Source organism: Lithobates pipiens, unplaced genomic scaffold (assembly GCF_037356315.1).
Source record: "Lithobates pipiens isolate NorthernLeopardFrog02 unplaced genomic scaffold, aLitPip1_a1.2 Scaffold_16, whole genome shotgun sequence".
NCBI classification, from domain to species: Eukaryota; Metazoa; Chordata; class Amphibia; order Anura; family Ranidae; genus Lithobates; species Lithobates pipiens.
This window is the reverse complement of record NW_027507748.1, coordinates 384,433,275-384,455,472: the sequence shown is the minus strand read 5'-3', so window position 1 is coordinate 384,455,472 and position 22,198 is coordinate 384,433,275. Positions and strand designations below refer to the sequence as shown.

Sequence of the window (22,198 nt, the reverse complement as noted above, 5' to 3'; positions counted from 1 at the left end):
CTTTCTCCTTCTCCATTACTTTTGACTTTTTTCACATTTACCAGTCCTAGCAAAAGGAAACAGAAAAACTAACTGGCTGCTAGGAAAAAATGTGTACAGCTCTTTAGTCAGTGTCTGAGATGAGACGTCTAGTATAATTAAAGATGAACTCCAAGCCAGCTACTAGATAACCAGAGAAATACATACGCTATATTGTCAAAAGTATTGAGATGCCGGCCTTTACATGAACTTTAATAGCATCCAAGTCTTAGTCCGTAGGGGTCAATATTGAGTTGGCCCACCCTTTGCAGCTATAACAGCTTCAACCCTTCTGGGAAGACTGTCTACAAGGTTAAGGAGTGTGTCCATGGGAATGTTTGACCATTCTTCCAGAAGCGCATTTGTTAGGTCAAGTACTGATGTGGACGCGAAGGCCTGGATTGCAATCTCTGCTCTAATTCATCCCAACGGTGTTGAGGCCAGGACTCTGCGCAGGCCAGTCAAGTTCCACCACCCCACACTCACTCATCCATGTCTTCATGGAACTTATTTATGCATTGGTCATGTTGGAACAGGAAGGAGCCATCCCCAAATTGTTTCCACAAAGTTGGAAGCATAAACTTTTCCAAAATGTCTTGGTATGTTGACGCCTTAAGAGTTCCCTTTTCTGAAACTAAGGGGCCAAGCCCAACCCCGCACCATTATCCCCCCTCCACCAAATGATTTGGACCAGTACACAAAGCAAGGTTCATAAAAACATGGAAGAATGGTCGAACATTCCCATAGACACTCCTAAACCTTGTGGACAGCCCTCCCAGAAGAGTTGCAGCTGTTATAGCTGCAATGGGTGGGCAAACTGAATATTGAACCCTGCGTGCTAAGACTGGGATGCCATCAAAGTTCATGTATGTGTAAAGGCAGGCGTCCTAATACTTTTGACAATATATAGTGTATATGGGAGCTATTTATTCTGTCTATGGGTTTATATTCCTGTCCATTCCTGAAGTTTACACAGCTCTGTTGCACAGCAGCTCTCTAGCAGGATTTTTCTTTGCTGTAGTTATAAAACACAGGTCTTGAGTCTCCCCCGGCATATGACTGGATAGTAAAAGTAGAAACAAGACACCAATAAGCTTCCTTCTCTGTCACTCTGATCTCTTCTTCTATCAGTATGTTCTGTTTTAACATGCACTGCAGCATAAATGATTGGCTTCTTGTGCTGAATTTACCTATCTTCAAGAAGCTGATAGCAGGCCCATGTCAGGTACTTGCACTGCTTGCATTTTATAAAATAAACTTAATACTTTATTAATGAATTCAGAGCTGCATAAGAGCTCAGAAGTACAGCACACATGTTTTTGTACATTGAAGTGATTTGTCTAAACAGCTCATTATAAATGAATGGGCTTTAGCACACCTCAAGTTGTGGTGCTCAGCTGTGCGCTGCAATGCAGCTGCATCCTAGAGGTGCGTAGGGTGCCATTCAAAATGGACAACACCACAATACACTAACGTGTATATGGTACAGTAGTTATGGACTTTCACACTATTTTAGTGTGAGCAGACCCTTTCTTCATGTCCTATCGGCAATACGAACAGTCACTGTCCTTCCAGGTACATCTGTCTTTACAAAGTAAAGGCAAAATGATAAAAACGCTTCACAACTTTTTATGCACTTAAAGTAAGGGAAAGTGCCGTTGTGCTCAAGTGTGTGGTCAAATGGCTTATAGTCATATTGAGATATCGTTGGTAGAGATGTGTTTATGTACAGTTGACTCAAAATTTGCAGAGCATTTGCCACTTGAAATTGATACGGGTAGACTCTGCAAACATATAATGGAAAATCACTCAAATACTCTTAAAAATAGGTGAAAAAATGTATATTAACAGTGCGCTCAAAGGAAGAATTGTGCTTGCTCCAAACTTTGTTGTGTCCGTTACTTACAATTTTGTGGGTTTCATGGAATAAACAACCAAGTAATTTTATTTTTGCCCTCTAGCAAATTCACTTAAAGTGATTTCTCCGTGGTCTGTAGCATTTTTTTACGGTAGAAAAAAATCTTTAGTAAACATAGAGTGCTGGCATGTAGACTTAAGTGTTCCCATGAATTGCTTTTGTACACAGCATCAATGAATAACATAAGTGGTTCAAGTGTAATGCCAAAAAAACCTTTGGTATTTTAAATATATGTAGATAGTTACTCTTTTGGAAGCTGTTATAATAGAAATGAGAGATTTTTGTTTCTCTCCGTTATTATGTTTATATATGTTGTTACAACTTTAGTTTCCTGGCAGTCTACTTTTGATGCAGTTTGAAGTGGTTTACATCGCTCTCCAGGAAAAGTTACTTCAAAAACAGAACTATTAAAAGTCACTTAAGAGCCTTTTTAACCCCTTATTTTTTATTGTGCCATGGTGGGTCTAAACTATCATGGATTACAGGATGTTCTAACATACAGTGGCAGGCTGTATTTAAGTTCTTTTAGAACTTTTTCAAGACCCACGATAAAAGGTGTTTGTTTTTTTATTTGCACTGCACCTAGTCAATGGACATTAACATTTTACATATTCCCAATAAGCAGAAAGCAAGCCCTCAATGACCACTCTAGCTGCAGGATTCATGAAGTAATTCATCCTCAGAGATCATAACAGAAACTGTTTACAATTGCGTAGAAACACCTTCCATAAAGTAAGGGGAAAGAAGGTGTGATTTCAGTCTGTTGTAATTTTGAAAGATAAATTTATCTACAATTCCTATAGCTAAATAGGTGAAAATGCTTTAAATAGTTGCTTAGAATACATAAATATGCATTGTATGGGCACAGGTCCACTTCAACTTATACAGTACTGTGAAAAAATAAGTATGAAAATTGATAACTTTTTAAAAACATAAATGAACAGGCAGACATTAGATCTTCATTCAAACAGTAAGATGCAACGGTGATATACTTTATAGACCAATAAAAAAACACATCAAACACATCAGGAAAAATCTATTTTACACAATTTATTCAACAAAAATATCTATACGTGTAGTGTATTGTAGATTCATTTATATACACCTTTGGCCTCAGAAGTTGACGTTGCTTCTTTAGCAGAAATTTCTTGTCAGTTGTGCATAGCTGCCTACCAGTCTGTTACGGACAACTCTTCCGTGCAAAATTCCTTCAGCTACAAGATGTTTGTTGGTTTCCTTGGAGAAAATCCCCATTTTAAATCTCCCCGCAACATTTCAGTGGGTTTAAAATAAGATAAGGGGATTTGACTAGGCCAGTCATAATCCACCACTTTTTCTTTCTCTTTTGAGCCATTCCTTCATGGACTTGCTAATATGCATCTGATTTATCATTTCTTGTTCAGCCTTATTTTCTGGAAGATAACCCCTCATTCTCATCAAGCACAGTTAGATATGATGCAGAATTCATAGTTGACTGCAAGCTGCCCAGGATCAGAAAGAAGCCTAAAACTATAATATTTCAAGCACCATGCTTTGCAGTTGGTATGAGGTTCTTCTCTTGAAATGCTGTCTTTGGTTTGTTCCATTTCTGCATTTGCTCTGGCCAAACAACTCTGTCTTTGATTCATTAGTCCATAGAACATCACCAAATATACCCAGAGTTTGCCGGGAAGGGGAATTCCCAGCATTAGGTGGGGCGTACCAAATATGATGGGAATGGCTCAGTCAAGAAAAATACTGGTACTTGCAGCCATTCTGATGTAATCTTTAACACTTAGTACACAAACAAGGCCTTCCCTATTAAGCGGATCATAGAAAAATATTGGAGTATTCTCGACCGAGATCCTTGTTTGACCAATGTTATTCCAGAATGCCCGAATGTCATTTCCATGGACCCAAGAACTCAAGGGAACATATTGCTCCAAGTAGAGTCTATAGACCCAATACTGTGGCCAACCAATGTTGGAGCAGTTTATTTGACCAAAAGAGTAGCTTTAAGTGTGGTGTTCCCAACTGTAGAGTATGCCAATACATGTTGCATAGGAAGAAAGAGGTTACAGGTAGTTATGGCCAAACCCATGCCATTCATCAATTGTGGTTCACAATTTGTAGTATATTGCCTGATATGCCCCTGTGGCCTTCTTTACGTGGGCCGCACCATCCAGGCTTTACTCACACAGTTTTGGGAGCATAAAAGGAATATACTCAAGTGTTGATAACCATTCACTACCAGGTCTTGGGCTACTTGGCTTGGAAGTTATGGGTGAGGATGCCAATACTGGCAAGCACTTTCAGAGACTTTGTAGAAGAGAAACCTTTTGGCTACGTAGTTTAGGAGCCTCATCACCTAGGGGCCTTAATGTGGGGTTGGATGTTCAGACTCTTATGTGACCGTCCCCCTTCTGTTTTGTGTTTTTAGCTTCATGTGGGTGTCCCGTCAGGAGCTCATTATACCAACATGTCCTGTCTCTTTGGTTTCTTTTTTTCTTCTTTTTTTTTTCTTCTTCTAAAAGTATTTGTGTACGTTTTTATATTTATTTTTCATTTTATTTTCATATTCATACTTATATTATATATTATTATTACCATTGTTCTTAATGACTAGTTGCTATTAATTACCAATTACTATAGCAACAAACTTTTATAGTTTATAGATTTTTTTCAAGGGTTGGCTTTCACGTTCTCTGGGGCTCTTTTCATTAATTGCTACACATTGGGGAATCGTTATTATCGCTGTGCAAAATTAATCGCAATAAAAGTTTCAATATTTTTATTTTTATTTCCGAAATATATAGATTTTTTTCAATTTATTATTTTTTGTGGTCCAGTTTTGTCAGATTGTTTTTTTTTGTTATCTTTTGAATTTTTTTATATAATTTTAGAAAAAAATTCTTGGACATTTTTTTTTTTCTTCCATCTATCTTTGCTCATTCATGTCCATGGGGACACCGTTGTACTGCTCCCACCCCAGAAATGTCACTTGTTGTCGCTTGTTGTCATCAGGTGTTTTCCTGTGTTTCCAGGAAGTGGATTGCCCCTGGCACTGCGCTAGTTCCCTGGGGTCAGGTGATCGGGGATGCCGTCTGTTGGGTTTTTCCCCCCGTATGTGTTTCTACACCTGTTGGGTTTTTCCCCCGTATGTGTTTCTACACCTGTATTCATCTGCCTAAATATAAATGAATGTGCAGTTTATTGTGGATTTGAATGAATCATCGTTATTAATTTATTTGTGTACTTATGATGGAGTTTTTTTTTGTTTTGATTATAGGTTTTTGACATGGTTTTTTATAAATAATTTCTTATCAACAATTTATTTTAGATTTTTTTTTGATTTCCCACCCCTTTGAGTGCATGGCTCTTTTTGACACACAATTTTCAATTAGACCATTCCCTATAAAAGCTATTGTCCATGATATACCAGACTAGCCTAGCTCTGAGGAAGGGGTATACATGTCCATGCCACAAAAAAAAAAAAAGGTCTACTTTTTTTTATACTTATGATTACATCCCTAAGATTAAGCCTTTGTATGATTTTCAACTGTCCCAATAACTGCTTTCTTTTTATTATTTCTCATGAGCAGTGCAACAAAACTGCAGCACATATAGTTTTACCACTGCACTGGTTTTGACACTTTATTCTTTTGGCATAAACCAGACCTCAAATCTGAACCACCAAGCAAATGGCTACATATATGTGAATGGTTTTACCTTGCAAAGAATTTGGAATCATTACTAGCCACTTTTGTAATCCAGGCAACAACGGTCAGAAAGCACAACTGGGTCAGTAACCAAGCAATACAGCTTGGTCACTGAGCTGACTCCAACCTGCTGTTTGGACAGTGATGACGTTTTACCACAATGAGACAATTGCCAAAGCTTCCTCTTTTGTCAACAAGTTCTCAGTGTGACAGTGCAGTTCAGTAGAGCCAGATCAGTTCACAGTTCTTGTTATACAGGGTATTAAAGGCTAAGTTCACTTTTTTTTTTCTTTTATAAAGTACAGCTTCCAATGCACCAAAATACCATTAATGTACCTCTGTTGCAGAAAGGAAAAAGCTGTCCCAGTGTTCTGGAGCAGGCCTCACCTCAGCCTCTGCTTTCTTCTATAAAAACGCCTCCATTACTTCCTGGTATCTGTCCTAAAGGACAGCAGGGCCTTTAGTGGCATGAGGTAGTTCTTCAGCTGCTGACCTCATTAAAATACACTCTGCTCTTGCCCCCCTCCTCCAGGAGATTGCTTCCTTCCACTTCTTCACTACCTTATTTCAGTCTAGCTACAGTGGTTTCTAAAACCAATAATGAGGGAGGTGAAGTCCAGAGAGTTAAGACATACCCTATTCTGTGATGCAGAAAGGTCCGCATGATGGGATATAAAGTTTCCTGGCTGGTCACATGATGTTACAGGAAGTCAGGACTCAGAATGCATCTTTTAAAATTTTGAAAAGAGAGGGTGCAGATTGAAGGCTGCCATGGACTAGGTCAGTGAGAGATATGTACAATGAAAATGGGAATAGGCAAAACAGACATTAGAAAAGTTTTAAATAACAGTGGCCTCTTATGACATAGAAAAAAGTCCCTCCTAATGATATTAATCAATTCATTCTCAGGGGCGCCTGCCCACACACCAAGTAACCTAAGAACGACGCCTAAAAATGATTAGTACTTTATTAAAGTAGATTTGTTTGTGTGTTCTGAGAGAAACCTCTCTACCTCAATTTACCATTAAACTCTATCTCCTCTTAGTGCCTCTGTTTATACTGCAGTAAATAACTAAAGGAAGTACAAAAAGGAAGCATGGGTGTTCTAATCAACTGATAGAAATCGCCCTACTCTATGCTCCTAAATTCAGTCCATTACTTCCATTCTTCCTGGACTTAAAAAGCGTCCTGACTGCAATAAAATACTGACTCTTGGTCACTGATAATTAAGTGATATAAATTCCCTCCCCACCAACCAAAATACCATATCTAAATGTGATTGTGCACCCAAATTCACCACCAAAAAGCAAAATCCCCTACTTGTTTAAATTTAAGAAAGGACTGGGGGGGGTACAAAATAAAATAAGTGCTCAAAATGAAAAGTGCTGTAACCACCAAATGGCATGTCAATTATTGCAGCCAGGATGTTTTTTTTTAAGACCAGGAAGAATGGAAGTAATAGAATTTAGGAGAATAGAATAGGGTTATTTCTATCAGTTAATTAGAACCTCTAGGCTTCCTTTTTGTACTTCCTTTAGTTGTTGACTGCAGTACAGTCAGTCAGTTGACTGCAGTACAGTACAGACAGAGCCACTAAGAGGAGATAGAGTTCAATGGTAAATTGAGGTATCTCTGTTTCCAGCTTCCTATAAGTAAAAAAAAACACACATCAAACAAATCGACTTTAATAGACATTAGAAAAAACTTCTGTTTATTATGAAAAGTGAAATTCTTCCTGAGAAGGAGAACTTGCCTTCGGAGTCAGATACTAACTGTAGGAATAACTAGATTACAAGCTGGTGTTTTTAAATCTGCTTGTTCAGCAGCAAATATTTATCTTAAAATATGTTTATATGCATAAGAAAAATGCAAGATTCTCTTCTAAAAGAATAAAATGATTGTTTACTTTTATATGTAGCTATATCAGCTAATGGACTACAATTTACAGATACACTACTGTTACGGTGTTTATTCAGCTTAGATGTCATAGACACCCATCAAGACTTTCAAAGCCTCACTTGTATGGTTCTCATCTGTAACTTCTGTAACTGTAAATATTCTGCAGATGTTAATGTGGTATTTATTTGCAAAGTTTGACATGGGCTTTCTTCTTCTTTTAGATGTTAATTTTATTACATTTTTCTTTTAGCTGTCTACACATTTGGTACATTATTGTCTTGTTTTACTCTCTTAAATAGAATTCTCTTTTTCTTTCAGCTCTTTCATACCAAAATTCATCAACCACCTTTTTAAATGTAAACCCATCAGTATGCTGGGAGCTGAACAGGTAAGCAGGCCTAATAAATTACTGAAATATATTACTTCTTTAAAGACACCCATGCTTTGGGATTGGAATACAAAATATAAGGGAGTGAGATTACCAACGTGTTGGCTCTAGCTCATAAAAAAGAATGACTGATGTTATTCACTTGATGGTAAAGCAGAGTTCCAGACTGCTAATGCAGCCACCTTTTCTGGTGCTTGAAGAAGGTGATGACAGAAATTACCTAAACCAATTAGGAGGTCTGAAGAGAGGCCAAGAGAATGTCAAAATATTTATGATCATGTAGCTGCCATTCCTTCAGATAAAGTCTGAATGCATTATTATTTTTTGTACCATGTCATGATCTGGTAACGCACATTATTGCAATGGACGTTCCATAGAGTCTAAATATTGTTTACCATAAATAGCCAAGTCACACAGGTGGTGAAATTCATCCACTCTGGCTCATGTATATGATACCCTAGTTGTGTTTAACACTAAACCATTCAGCATTTTCTTCCATGTTCAGATATACATTGTATAATTGTTACTAGCTTCATCATATCTGATTTAACGAATTGTGTGTAGATTTTGAATTTGTGAATTTAAAGAGGGTCCTCTTACAGGTCAGGGCATGTTCATCTCAAGTTCTACCAAAAGAGGATTGTGAATTAAAAACCTTTATTCATAACTTATCCTATTTTGCTCACAAAGGGACATTTGTTCTTTATCCTCTAAGACCCTCAGATACTACCTGGATCAAGGAACTACAGGGTTCTTATAAATGTACTGGAAATGCAATGGAAAGTTTAGTCGAAGGTTACCTAGATCTACCTAAATATTACAGATCTTTGACTCAGATGTCATTCCTTTTCAATTGTTACCCCTTAAATACAAAATGTGTGAAAAAAGCCGAAACTTTTTTTTGTTTTGTTTTGAATAGAGCAGTGATGGTGAACCTTGGCACCCCAGATGTTTTGGAACTACAATTCCCATGATACTCATGCACTCTGCAGTTTAGTTAAGCATCATGTAGTTCCAAAACATCTGAGGTGCCAAGGTTTGCCATCACTGGGATGGAGTATGGAAGGGTAAAGCTACTGATACATTTTTTGTTGTATCTGGTTGAAGATTTCCCTTCACTTCCTGCCCTGGAGACAAAACTGTAAATTAGAGGAAATCTTCCCCAGTGAAAACAATTCCTGTCTTGGAGAGCTGTCACAGGAATTAGTATCCCACCATTGGAGGGGAGAATCTCACCATTGGAGAGGCAGACTACAATATAAATTTGACATGGGGTCTAACCCTTCAAAAAAAAATGAAAAAAGCACCTTTAACACAAGCCATCATATTTTATCAGTGTTTATCAAAGAGAAATGCTCCAAAAGTCTGTTTATTTCACTTATTTACATGTTCATGTTTGTTCATTCACAGAGAATCCCGTAATAGTTGTATTTTCTTGCTTTCAATGTACAGTATGGCCTAAAGGCGCACATATGGAAATCTTAAAGTAAAACTACATCTGAGCACCACAAACCAAAAACGCCATTTAATTCATTTCTAATATTCAAAGCAAACTCTCCCATCTATCCATGTCTCCATGCTTTATGTTGTTAAGAAATCACTTTGAAAAACACCCCCTAGCATTTCTGGCTGCATCTATCTTGAATAAGGGCAGATGATATATGCAGCTTTTTTTTTCCCAAAATGCATCTGCCCTTAGCTCAGGCCTGCAGACAGGAGGGTATGTTTAGCTGAGAGACCGCCTCCTCCCCTCCTCTAGGCTACTGGGATGTACAACATCATTTGCCTAGACCTGGAAAACGGGAAGTAGCGGAAGATTAAAGCAAGTAAATATAATATACTTTCCAATCTATTAACTAATGCTAGCAGCACAAGGATTAAATGTAGTCAATTTTGATTAAGAGCTTGCAATTCTGCTTTATCCACCAGACTGAAGAAGGCTCTGTTTCAGTTTTGATGTGCTGTGACACAAGAGTCTGGTATCTGTGCCTCTACTACTTTCAGTCTGTCAAACGTTGTTAGGTCTGATTTACCTAGTATGAATGTGTCATGAGTTAAAAAAATAATTGAATATAAAGATGAGCCGTACATATGTTAAAGCGGTAACATCCTAGCCTAGAAATGTTTTGAAGTACATATAAATATCTTTGAGTGCATAAAAGAAAAGTTCAAAGTGTGAAGTCGCAGAGAGAATGAACTTAAACACATTTTTATGCCAGCTATGTTTTGTTATTGACATGGTTTTTAAATTTTGCATAAAATAAAAAAAAAGGGGAGACTGTGTTGAGTTTAGAAGTATCGTATATCTCTAGGTTCAAAACTGTGCTTGCAAAATGGCAAATAACATACAATACCGTTTTATGAATTGTATTGGTATTGACCATTAGTATCATTATTATCATTATTACTATGTATTATCATTTTACATTCAAACATACAATACATTTGACCCTTTTTATTCAACTGTGTGCTTCATTCAAATTCCCACCCCCCTTTTTCCTATTTCATATAGACAGGGATAGAGGCATACGACCTTACCAGGTCACTGCTTCATATAAAGTTCTAAAATCCTTCTTTTTAATGATGTAAAAGAAAACATGAGTCATCAGACCAAGCCATCTTCTTCCATTGCCCTGTGGTCCAGTTCTGATGCAAATGTGCCCATTGTTGGTGCTTTTGGCTGTGGACAGCAGTCAGCATGGGCACCCTGACTATGCAGCCTCATATACAACTAGCTGTGATGCCCATTTTTACGGCTTTCAAAACATCACCTTCATAGCCAACTAAAACAAAAATACAAAAACATGTATACATTTAAAAAAAATGGGCAGACTTGATGGACCACTTGGTCTTTCTTCTGCCATCTGTTTTCTATGTTTCTAACATTTTTACTTGCTGCCTAATATATCCCATCAACTATCAGATGCCATTGTAACGAGATAATCAATGTTATTCACTTTACCTGTCAGTGATCTTAATGTTCTGGCTGATCAGTATATTTATGTGAATGTGTGTTCTTTGAGTCACGGCCACCAGCTTTTTTTTTTGTTTGTTTTTTTTATTTTTTATTACTGATTCAGCCCTTTAATGTAGCATAAAATGGAAGTGCCTTTAGACAGGAAAAGTATTTTTTTAATATTTGGACTCATGTTTCAGGTTTATAACCTGCAATAGATATAAGTGAACTTCTGAAGGCTTATCATAAAATATGGCTGGAGTCCTTATGTCAAAGCTGTCTCTGGTTAATAAACCATTTCTAATGCTTCTTTTACTGCTATTTCAGCATCTGCAATTTAATTCAAGTTGTAAAGATTTTATGTGTGTGTGTGTGTGTGTGTGTGTGTGTGTGTGTGTGTGTGTGTGTGTGTGTGTGTGTGTGTGTGTGTGTGTGTGTGAGAGACAAAACAGCGCCAAACAGTGAGTTTACACCACGCCAGAAGTAAGTTTCAGGACTTTCTGCCCACTTACTTGCATTTAAAACAAAGCAAAATGTTCACTATTGAATCTTTTCCCACGCAGGGAGTTCTCACCATCAATGCATCAAAATATAAAATTCAGCCACATTTCTCTCTTTATGCAACTTCACTGCTCAGGTCTCATGCCTTGATCCTCCAGACCCTCAAACACACAGTCCCAGTGCTTATACACAAACCGCTGTGCCTCTTTCAGCTTTATTTTTTACTCCTGCAGCTCCCAGCTGCTACATCCTCAGGCTCGGGCCTTTGTCCTGACCTGGACAGTACAGCGCAATGTGCACCTCACAGCTCCCTTCACACACTGACCTTGGTGGGTGGGTGGGGCCACTGACCTCTAACTCTGTCTGTAACATACACCTGCATCATTAATGTGCCTGTTTCCTGCAAAATCTGCCCAAACTGCCATTTTAACCAGTGGCATGGGCTTGACCTGCCATAAAAAGAAAAAGAAAAAAATCTCCCTTTTAACAATAATTCTGTTGACTAAACTTACCCTATTATGATTCTGAATATATTTGCTATTGCGGAGATACCAAATTCACAATCCGAACAATGTACAGTATGCTTGGACCGCAACCTCACATTTTATCTCTCTCCATGCACCCCTCCACCCTGTTTTCTTCTTTCTCTCCTGCTTGTTTCCTTCCCTTCTTTTATACATCTTTCTCGTTCTCCCTAGTGTCGTGATTCTATGGCTCTGTTTTCCCTTTTCTTACCTACATAATTTACTTCTGGGCTATGATATACTCTTACCCTGTCTAATTTCGTGGTTATCTCTTTCCTACGTTTAGCCAAGAGTATTAATGATATCGTGAGCGATTAATGGACATAATGTCCATTATGATTTAAATAGAGTAAACACAGTTGAATGATAATAAATGGCTTCAGCCAAACACTAACCATGAGTGAAAGAAATGCTTTTGTGTTATCATTCATATTCTCTGAAAAATGGCCAAGAAATCATAAATTCAGCCAGGGTATGTAAACTTATGAGCACAAGTGTGTGTGTGTGTGTGTGTGTGTATATGTATGTATATACACATAGAAAAGTAACAGCAGAAAAAGACAGAGTAGTCCATTGAGTCTGCCAATTTTTTTATTTTATTTTTTGGAGTGGGGGGTTTCGTTGATTTTATTGTCTGACTAGCTATCTGCATTTGTCTCAAGCATGTTTGAAGCCATTTACTGTTGACTGTTGCATTACTTCTGCTGGTAGTTTATTCCAAGCATCAACTACACTTTCAGTAAAATAATACTTTCTAAGATTAGTTTTGAACTTTCCTCCTGTTAGTTTGAGGTCATGTCCCCGTGTTCTTGATTTTGGTTTCATATTGAAAAAACTGCCCTCCTGAACCTTATTCATCCCATTGATGTTTTTAAAGGTTTCAGTCAGGTCTCCCCTTTCCCTTCTTTCCTCCAGACTGTACATATTAAGTTTCTGAAGTCACTCTTGATATGTTTTATCCACCAAACCTTTCACCCTTTTTGTTACCCATCTCTAGACTCATATTTTATCAATATCTTTCTGTAAGTGAGGTCTCCAGAACTGGACACAATATTCAAAATGAAGTCTTACTAAACATCTATATAGGGGAATCTGGACCTCCTTCCTGCTGCTGGCGATCCCTCTAGTAATGCATCCTAGAATTATATTCACTTTCCCCACTGCCTGGTCACACTGTTTGCTCATTTTGCAATTATCTGAAATAAGTACCCCCAAATCTTTTTTTTCTTCTATAGTACTGGCTAACACTGTACCCACAATGTTGTACTCTCTCAGTGGATTATTTTTCCCTAGGTCAGTGATGGCGCCCCTTGGCACCCCAGATGTTTTGGAAATACATTTCCCATGATGCTCATGCACTCTGCAGTGCAGTTAAGCATCATGGGAATTGTAGTTCCAAAACATCTGGGGTGCCAAGGTTCGCCATCACTGCCCTAGGTGAATTATATATATATATATATATATATATATATATATATATATATATATATATATATATATATATATATATATATATATATATATATACCGTATATACTCGAGTATAAGCCGAGATTTTCAGCCTCTTTTTTGAGGCTGAAAGTGCCCCCCTCGGCTTATACTCGAGTCATCGCTGTCTGCCTGCTCGATCAGCGTGTCGAGCAGACAGACAGCGGACATTCTACCATTCAAACGCCGCGCCTCCGCCTTCGCCTGTGATAGGCGGAACACTGAATTTCCCAGCAGCCTGTGTTCCGCCTATCACGGACATCGTCTCATCCTCGTACTACGGACGAGGATGAGACGATGTCCGTGATAGGCGGAACACAGGCTGCTGGGAAATTCAGTGTTCCGCCTATCACAGGCGAAGGCGGAGGCGCGGCGTTTGAATGGTAGAATGTCCGCCGAGGCGCCGACGAAGAGCGGCGATCCTGGCAAGGCACGGGACGGAGGCAAGGCAAGGCACGGCACGGGACGGAGGCACGACACGGGACGGAGGCAAGGCACGACACGACACGGGACGGAGGCAAGGCACGGCACGGGACAGAGGCAAGGAGGCAAGGCACGGGACGGAGGCAAGGAGGCAAGGCACGGGACACAGGCTCGGGACACAGGTAGGCTGGACACACACACACACACACACACACACACACACACACACACACACACACACACACACACACACACACACACACACACACACACAGGGATGGATGGATACACACACACACAGGGATGGATGGATGGATGGAGACACACACACACAGGGATGGATGGATGGAGACACACACACACAGGGATGGATGGATGAAGACACACACACACAGGGATGGATGGATGGATGGACACACACACACACAGGGATGGATGGATGGATGGACACACACACACACAGGGATGGATGGATGGATGGACACACACACAGGGATGGATGGACGGACACACAGGGATGGACGGACACACAGGGATGGACGGACACACACACAGGGATGGACGGACACACAGGGATGGACGGACACACAGGGATGGACGGACACACAGGGATGGACGGACACACACACAGGGATGGACAGGCATGTCTCACCCTCGGCTTATACACGAGTCAATAAGTTTGCCAGTTTTTTTGGGGGTAAATTGGGGGCCTCGGCTTATATTCGGGTCGGCCTATACTCGAGTATATACGGTATATATATAAAATACAGTATCTCATATTTTTGTAAATATTTTATTATACTTTTCTTGTGACAACACTGAAGAAATTACTGCTTGTAGAGCAGTGTCAATTTGCTGTCCCCTAAAAATATACTCAAAACGCAGCCATTAAGGTCTAAACCACTGGCAACAAAAGTGAGTACACCCCTAAGTGAAAATGTCAATTGGGCCCAAAGTGTCAATATTTTGTGTGGCCACATTTATTTCCCAGCAACGCCTTAACCCACTTGGGCATGGAGTTCACCAGAGCTTCACAGGTTTCCCCTGGATTCCTCTTCCACTCCTCCATGACAATATTACAGAGCTGGTGGATGTTAGAGCCTTTGCGCTCCTCCACCTTCTGTTTGAGGATGCCCCACAGATGCTCAATAGGTTTTAGGTCTGGAGACGTGTTTGGCCAGTCAATCACCTTTACCCACAGCTTCTTTAGCAAGGCAGTGGTCATCTTTGAGGTGTATTTGGGGTCATTATCATGTTGTAATACTGCCCTGCGGCCCTGTCTCTGAAGGGAGGGGATCATGCCTTGTTTCAGTATGTCACAGTGCATGTTGGCATTCATGGTTCCCTCAATCAACTGTAGCTCCCCAGTGCCGACCGTACTCATGCAGCCCCAGACCATGACACTCCCACCACCATGCTTGATTATATGCAAGACACACTTGTCTTTGTACTCCTAACCTGGTTGCCAACCCATACGCTTGACACCCTCTGAACCAAATAAGGTTATCTTGGTCTCATCAGACCACAGGACAAGGTTTCCTGTAATCCATGTCCTTAGTCTGCTTGTCTTCAGCAAACTATTTGCGTGCTTTCTTGTGCATCATCCTTAGAAGAGGCTTCTTTCTGGGATGGCAGCCATGCAGACCAATTTGATGCAGCGTGTGGCGTATGGTCTGAGCACTGACAGGCTGACCCCTTCAACCTCTGCAGCAATGCTGGCAGCACTCATACATCCATTTCCCAAAGACAACCTCTGGATATGACGCTGAGCACATGTACTCAACTACTTTGGTCGACCATGGCGAGGCTTGTTCTAAGTGGAACCTGTCCTGTTAAACCACTGTATGGTCTTGGCCACCATGTTGCAGCTCAGTTTCAGGCTCTTGGCAATCGTATAGCCTAGGCCATCTTTATGTAGAGCAACAATTCTTTTTTTCAGATCCTCAGAACTCTTTGCCATGAGGTGCCATGTTAAACTTCCAGTGACCAGTATGAGAGAGAGAGCGTGATAACACCAAATTTAACATACCTGCCCCCCATTCACGCCTGAAACCTTGTAAAACTAACGAGTCGCATGACACCGGGCAGGGAAAATGGCTAATTGGGCCCAATTTGGACATTTTCACTTATGGGGTGTACTTACTTTTGTTGCCAGTGGTTTAGACATTAATGGCTGTTTGAGTTATTTTTTGGGGGGGGGGCGGCAAATTTGCACTGTTATACAAGCTGTGCACTCGTTACTTTACATTGTAGCAAAGTGTAATTTCTTAAAGTGGTTGTAAACCCTTACAAACCACTTTGACCTACAGGTAAGCCTAGATTAAGGCTTACCTGTAGGTCCAAGAAATATCTCCTAAACCTACATGGTTTAGGAGATATTTACTAAAAGACAGTGACAGCTGTCTACGGCGCATTGCACCACAGACAACGGCACGCAGGCGCATTATCGCCGTTAGCAGCATGCCGCTGCTAACTGTGATATGCCGTTGGTGGCGGCTCCCGTGCGCATGCGCGGGAGTGACGTCATCGCTGCTCCGGCGCTGTGAGCGGCCGGAGCAGCGATACCGGGAAGAAGATGGATGCTCCGGACTACAGGGGACAGCGGTGACATCGCGATGCATAGTAGCCCATTATGCTTTACCTTTGCAGAAAGATAAAGAGGAAGTAAACCCATTTACAAAAATGTGAGGGATGTACTCCCTTTTGTGTGAGAAGGTGTGTATATATATATATATATATATATATATATATATATAATATAGTGTGTGTGTGTGTGTATATATATATAATTATTATTCAGGTTTTATATAGCACCAACAGTTTGCTCAGCGCTTTACAACACACACACACACATATATATATATATATATATATATATAGATATAAATATATTAGAGAAAAGCAGATGTTCAAGTGAATAAAGGAAAACAATTCAATAATGAACTTTATTGTCTTGACTGTTTACTTTAGAGTGCATTAGGAAGTATTTAGTATATTGCAAATCAGGCTATATAAGCAAAACCACATTACCATCTCTATTTGCCATCAATCATTCTGCCTTCCTAAACTCACTCTGTTTGTCTGTTGCTTTCTTGTAGAAGCAGCCAAATACATGTCATTCAGGAGGTTTGGAACACGCCATGTATTTTAATCCATGCTTCCTGACCGGCAGTTCTATTTATACTTCATTTTTGTACTTGGTGACTGAGCCAAGCAAACACAAACGCTTTATAACATTTATCAGAAACTGAAGTAAAATAATGAAAGCAGGCACCAAGTCAGAAAACTATGACCTTCGCTGTACAAAGTTGCCTTACAAGACTTATATTATGATCATAAAGGATGTCGGAGTTGGTGGACGCTGTAAATCCATTGATGTGTATTTTCTCTGTAGTCTTTTTTTTTTATTTTATGGTTTACTGAAACTGAGCGCTCCTTAATAAGTACTGTATTTATCAGCATATAACACGCACCCCAGTTTTAGGAGGGAAGTTTAAGGAGAAAAAACGTACATTTTAAATGAAGCAAAATTAGGGTCACAGCTCATCAATGCACCCTGCTCAGTGCCCATCTGCAACCTCTAAATTGCCTATCAATGCACCCTGCTCAGTGCCCATCTGCAGCCTCTAAATTGCCTATCAATGCACCGTGCTCAGTGCCCATCTTCAGCCATTAAGTTGCCCAACAATGCACCCTGCTCAGTGCCCATCTGCAGCCTATAATTTTGACCAACAATGCAGCCTGTTCAGTGTCCATCTGCTGCCTCACATTTCCCATCATTGCAGCCTTGCCAGTGTTGGATTATCCCTGCTGTCTCCGAGGGAAGAGGAGGAGCGAGCATCACTGAATTACACAGAGCCGCGATTTCCTGTGTACCCGGCGCTCCGTCACTCACAGCCTCGCCTCATGGCCCTGCAATATGATAGAGCGAACAGTGGTCCAATACAGGGTCAGGAGGCTTGGCTGTGAGTGACAGAGTTCCAGGTACACAGGAGATCATGGCTCTGTGTAATTCAGCGGCGCTCGCTCCTCTTCCCTCAGACAGCAGGGATCGGTGTATAACACGCACCCACGATTTTCCCCTGATTTTAAGAGGCTAAAAGTGCATGTTATATGACAATAAATCCAGTAATTTAGAATGGTAAAAAAAAGTGAAAGAATTGCTGAAGTAATGTCTTGTAATTACCGAGGAAGAAATTAAAATTTTAGAGTAAAGAGGCCCCCCTTTTTTTTCTTTTTTTTCTTTTTTTTACCAAAGATTTCCTAAATTTATTAAATGGGTATTGCGTTGACAGTACCTTTACCTTTGTTTTTTGCGCACATTTTTTTTTTCAGGTAATTGTTATTCACAGAGAACCTTCTCTTGTGTTAGGTCTTTTTAAGTGTTGTCCTAATGCCTAGTCGCACAATGAGAAAATCAAAAGCGATCGTACGATAATCTGATCGTTGGTATACAGCTTTTGGGAGCTGATCACTACAGTTCATGTGAAATTATCCGAAGGGATGAAAAATATTCTTATATGATACCAAAACTAACAATTTTCATTTAATCGGTACAGTATTCTGCTGAAAAAAATAGTGACCAAGACAGAGCAGCGCCTGCAGTGTCTAAATACAAAGGGACTGTGGTATAAGAGTAGAAATATGGTTTACTTAAAAAAAAAAAATAATCTAGTTATATGAATTCTAGGTTGTCCAGCAGAAGAAAAGTGACCCTTAATGTAGTGTGCTGTGAGGTATACTTGGCAAGCTTTTAGTTACTGGAGGTTTTTGCTTTGTCTAGTACAGGGATCTACAAACTTTTTAAATGAAGGACCAGTTCATTGTCATTCAGACTGTTTGGAGCCCAGACTGTGGCAAAAGGTTACCAAAAGTCAAAATGCCCCAGGGTCAGTGGAATAGTTCCCCATCCTCAATGTCACTGGAAGAAATAGCGTGCCATCCTTGGTGACGGTGGCAGGAATAGTGCGCCATCCTTGATGTCAGTGGGAGAAAAGGTGCCTCACCCTTGGTTTCCATGGAGGAGAATTGCGTCTAATCCTTGGTGTTAGTAGGAGAAATCCATCTTCCATCTTCTTCCTGTAGGTCCCCACTGGACCTTCTCATGGGATCCCTGGAAGATTGATATGGATTTGGGATAATACATTTTATCTTGTTTGTTTTTGTTCTTGTTTTTTTATAGATCATTTCTATAAGACGATACTGTTTTTTTTTTAAACATTAATATGAGTACATTGTAATTGCTTTGTATGTGAAAAATATTTAACCGAAAAAAACAAGTGGAACTTTTTGTCAGATTATATTGTAACTATATGTTTTAATGTTGGCAGTGTTTTACCATTACTATTGATCCAACGGTAACTGCATGCAGTATTCCCAACCATTATAGAAATTATCTATTTACAGGTATAAGCTAATGTTTATCTGTGTTGTTTACAGCTTCTACTTGATACTCATTCATTGAAAACTGTTCTTCTGGATCTGCCATCCATTGGTTCTCAAGTAATAAGGAAAGCTCCAGCCAGTTACACAAAGATTGTAGTGAAAGGCATGACCCGGGCTGAGATGATCCTAAAGGTGAGCTATCGTTCAGCATTATTTCTCTGTAAGATGGGCAATTTACTCAGTCTATGTGTTGTGTCCAGATTTGTGCCAAAAAAAAAGAAGTAGACTAAACATTTGGTTAAACATTTTAAAGGTCTTTTGTGCTTGTGAGAAGGTTCACTTTGCTGTTACTTAATCCACTGTAATTGGGGCCAGGTACTTGACCAAGGTGCCGCCATCCTGCAAAACCAGGCTCGTTTCACTGGCAAAGCTTTAGCATTTCCTAATAGCAATGAAGATTGCTGCCCCTGCCTTGCCTCCTGCTAATTACTGCTGGCCAATGAGGTAGCCCATCACAATGATGGGTCATTAGGAACTTGTAGGGGCAGAAAGTAGGGGCAAGCTTTGACACTTTTTCTCAGGTTCTGCCATACCAGAAGGGCCTCTGGCTGCACTTTATACTTAGCGGGCATCTGCATTACATGAGAGCTTGAACACAAGTGCAAACTCAGGCTTCTGCAGAATTTCAGTCTAGCTGTCTTCCCGTACCTCATAGGGGAAGGTAGTTACTGAATGACGGGAAGCATAAATGAACTGGTAGTTCATTGAAAGCTACACGTCAGCCACTATGGTTCTCCCATTCACTTAACTGTGAGAGCGGGTACCATGATTTAGGGGTGGGGGTTGCTGCTCAGTAACATGTTACACCCTAAATATGGGTGTAACATGTAACTAAGGCCCCTTTCAAACATGCAAACCTTTTGCCCATTTTTCATCCATCTGTTGATGGGTGAAAACGGACAAACCATGCATCCCATTGTTTCCGATGAAAAAACTGATGTAAACTGACAAACTATCCATTTTTCATCTGTTTTTGCATTAGTAGTGGATGTAAAACAAAACTGATGAGAAACTGATGAGCAGCTAAGGAAAAACTGATGAATACTTCATTTGTTTTGACGTGACTGAACTGATGAAATGGGCAGTCTGCATGTGTAAAAGGGGCCTAAAGGTGAATGTATCCTTTAAAACTCTAAAGCAGTAATTCTCAACCAGGGTTCCCTTGAACCCTAGGGTTCCTCCAGAGGTTACTAGGGGTTCCTTCAGCATTGGACAATTTCTGCCTCTCAGATAAGTTCCCATCGACACCATTGATCATTTTAGCTGTCTGTAAAGAGGTAATTCTTCCCAGTGACCACAAGTGTAAGGACCATTCTTCTCACTGACCATCACACTAATGTATCAAGAGTTGTAGAGTTCTAATTTTTAGCAGGGGTTCCTCGAGACTGGAGAACTATTTCAAGGGTTCCTCTGTGTTGAAAAGGTTGAGAATGGCTGCTCTAAAGCAACCACCAGCAATTATATTTGTATGTTCTTGCATGTACAGACTGAAACATGTGTAAACCAAACCTAAACGATCTTCCTGGCTTCTAAAAAGCAGCGACTCTTTCTTGAAAACCTTGCAGTGGAACATTTAGTCCACCCCTTCCTAAATAAATGAGTATATTTGGTTTGGGGGGAAGCTTTTGAGATATGGTTTGGGGAGGTGTAAAAAAATACTTTTTGGTGCTGACTCAGCTGATAAAATCTTCTTAAATCTTTTTGTTTCATGGATTCTATGTTGAAATTACCATAGAAAATTAAGTAGTTTATCCTACCATTGCCAAGTTTAGAAAAATAAACACAATCCAAGACAGTTTTATGCTTCAAACCAGCTTAAATATACTGTCCATGGGACAACACTTTGACAACTATATTGCAGTGGAAGAAAAAACAGAATTTTCAGCTTACGCTACAATTAGGCAGAAGAGGACATATGGGATTGATTCATCGTTCTTTCCCCATTTACCAACGCAAGTATTTGGACATTTATAGAAAGAACTGTTTTTTTTAAATACATTTTGTAATACCTAGCAAGCTGCTCTATATAATATGTGCTAGAGAATGTTTCATTTCCCAGCTTCTGTTTTATTTTGTCATCCCATTTACTTATTTATCATAAATACATTATAACTGAAATCATAATTTTTTTTATGATTATTATATTTATATATATATATATATATATATATATATATATATATATATATATATATATAATCGGCAACAGTTTGCACAGCGCTTTACAACATGAGGGCAGATAGTACAGATTTAATACAGGAGGAATTGTACAGGAGGGCCCTGTTCATTAGAGTTTACAATCTAAGAGGGAATGTCAAGTGATACAAGAGTTAACCTCCCTGGCGGTATGATTCATTCTGGTTTTAGGTGCTGAAATTGGTACAATTATTTTGCATGGAAATTTGGCGTTTTATATTGTAGTCCTGTAATTCTTAGGAATAACTCTCTTAAATCTGTTCAAACCAGAGTCTAGCAGACATCCCGGGTATGATAAAGTTTATAATATATATAATATAATAAAGAATAATAAAAATTATTCAATAATGTAATCAAATCCTAAAACACTGAAAAAGGGACACTTTTTGGTTGCTATGGACAATCTCCAAATTTCAGGCAGAAAAAACAGTATTTATAATATAAAAGTGAATGCTGGGCGCTGCACAGACCACTAGGGACAAAGGGGGTGTGTATTTTTTTTTATACAGTACTGTAATCTGTAAGATTACAGTGCTGTGTGTGTTTTGTGTGTTTTTACTTTTTTGAATTTGCCGCCGTTCTCCGATCCCGTGCGCTGTAACGTCGCAGGGAACGGAGCTCGGCGGCATTCAGCACTGTGTGAATCGAGCAGAGGACAGCTCGCTCACACAGCGCGGAGGACATCGCTGGATCCAGGGGACAAGGTAAGTAACTCTCCCTGTGTCCTCCCTGTATCCAGCGATG

The 22,198-nt window shown here is 39.6% G+C and overlaps 1 protein-coding gene across 1 annotated transcript in view; it reads left to right on the top strand.

The window, feature by feature from the left end:
- Positions 1 to 22,198, top strand: part of VPS53 (VPS53 subunit of GARP complex) — a 221,713-nt gene that overhangs the window by 165,461 nt on the left and 34,054 nt on the right. Inside the window, exons 19-20 of the mRNA XM_077482250.1 lie at positions 7,852 to 7,921; positions 19,253 to 19,390. Of these exons, the coding sequence (XP_077338376.1) occupies positions 7,852 to 7,921; positions 19,253 to 19,390 (208 nt within the window). The remainder of the gene's footprint in view (positions 1 to 7,851; positions 7,922 to 19,252; positions 19,391 to 22,198) is intronic.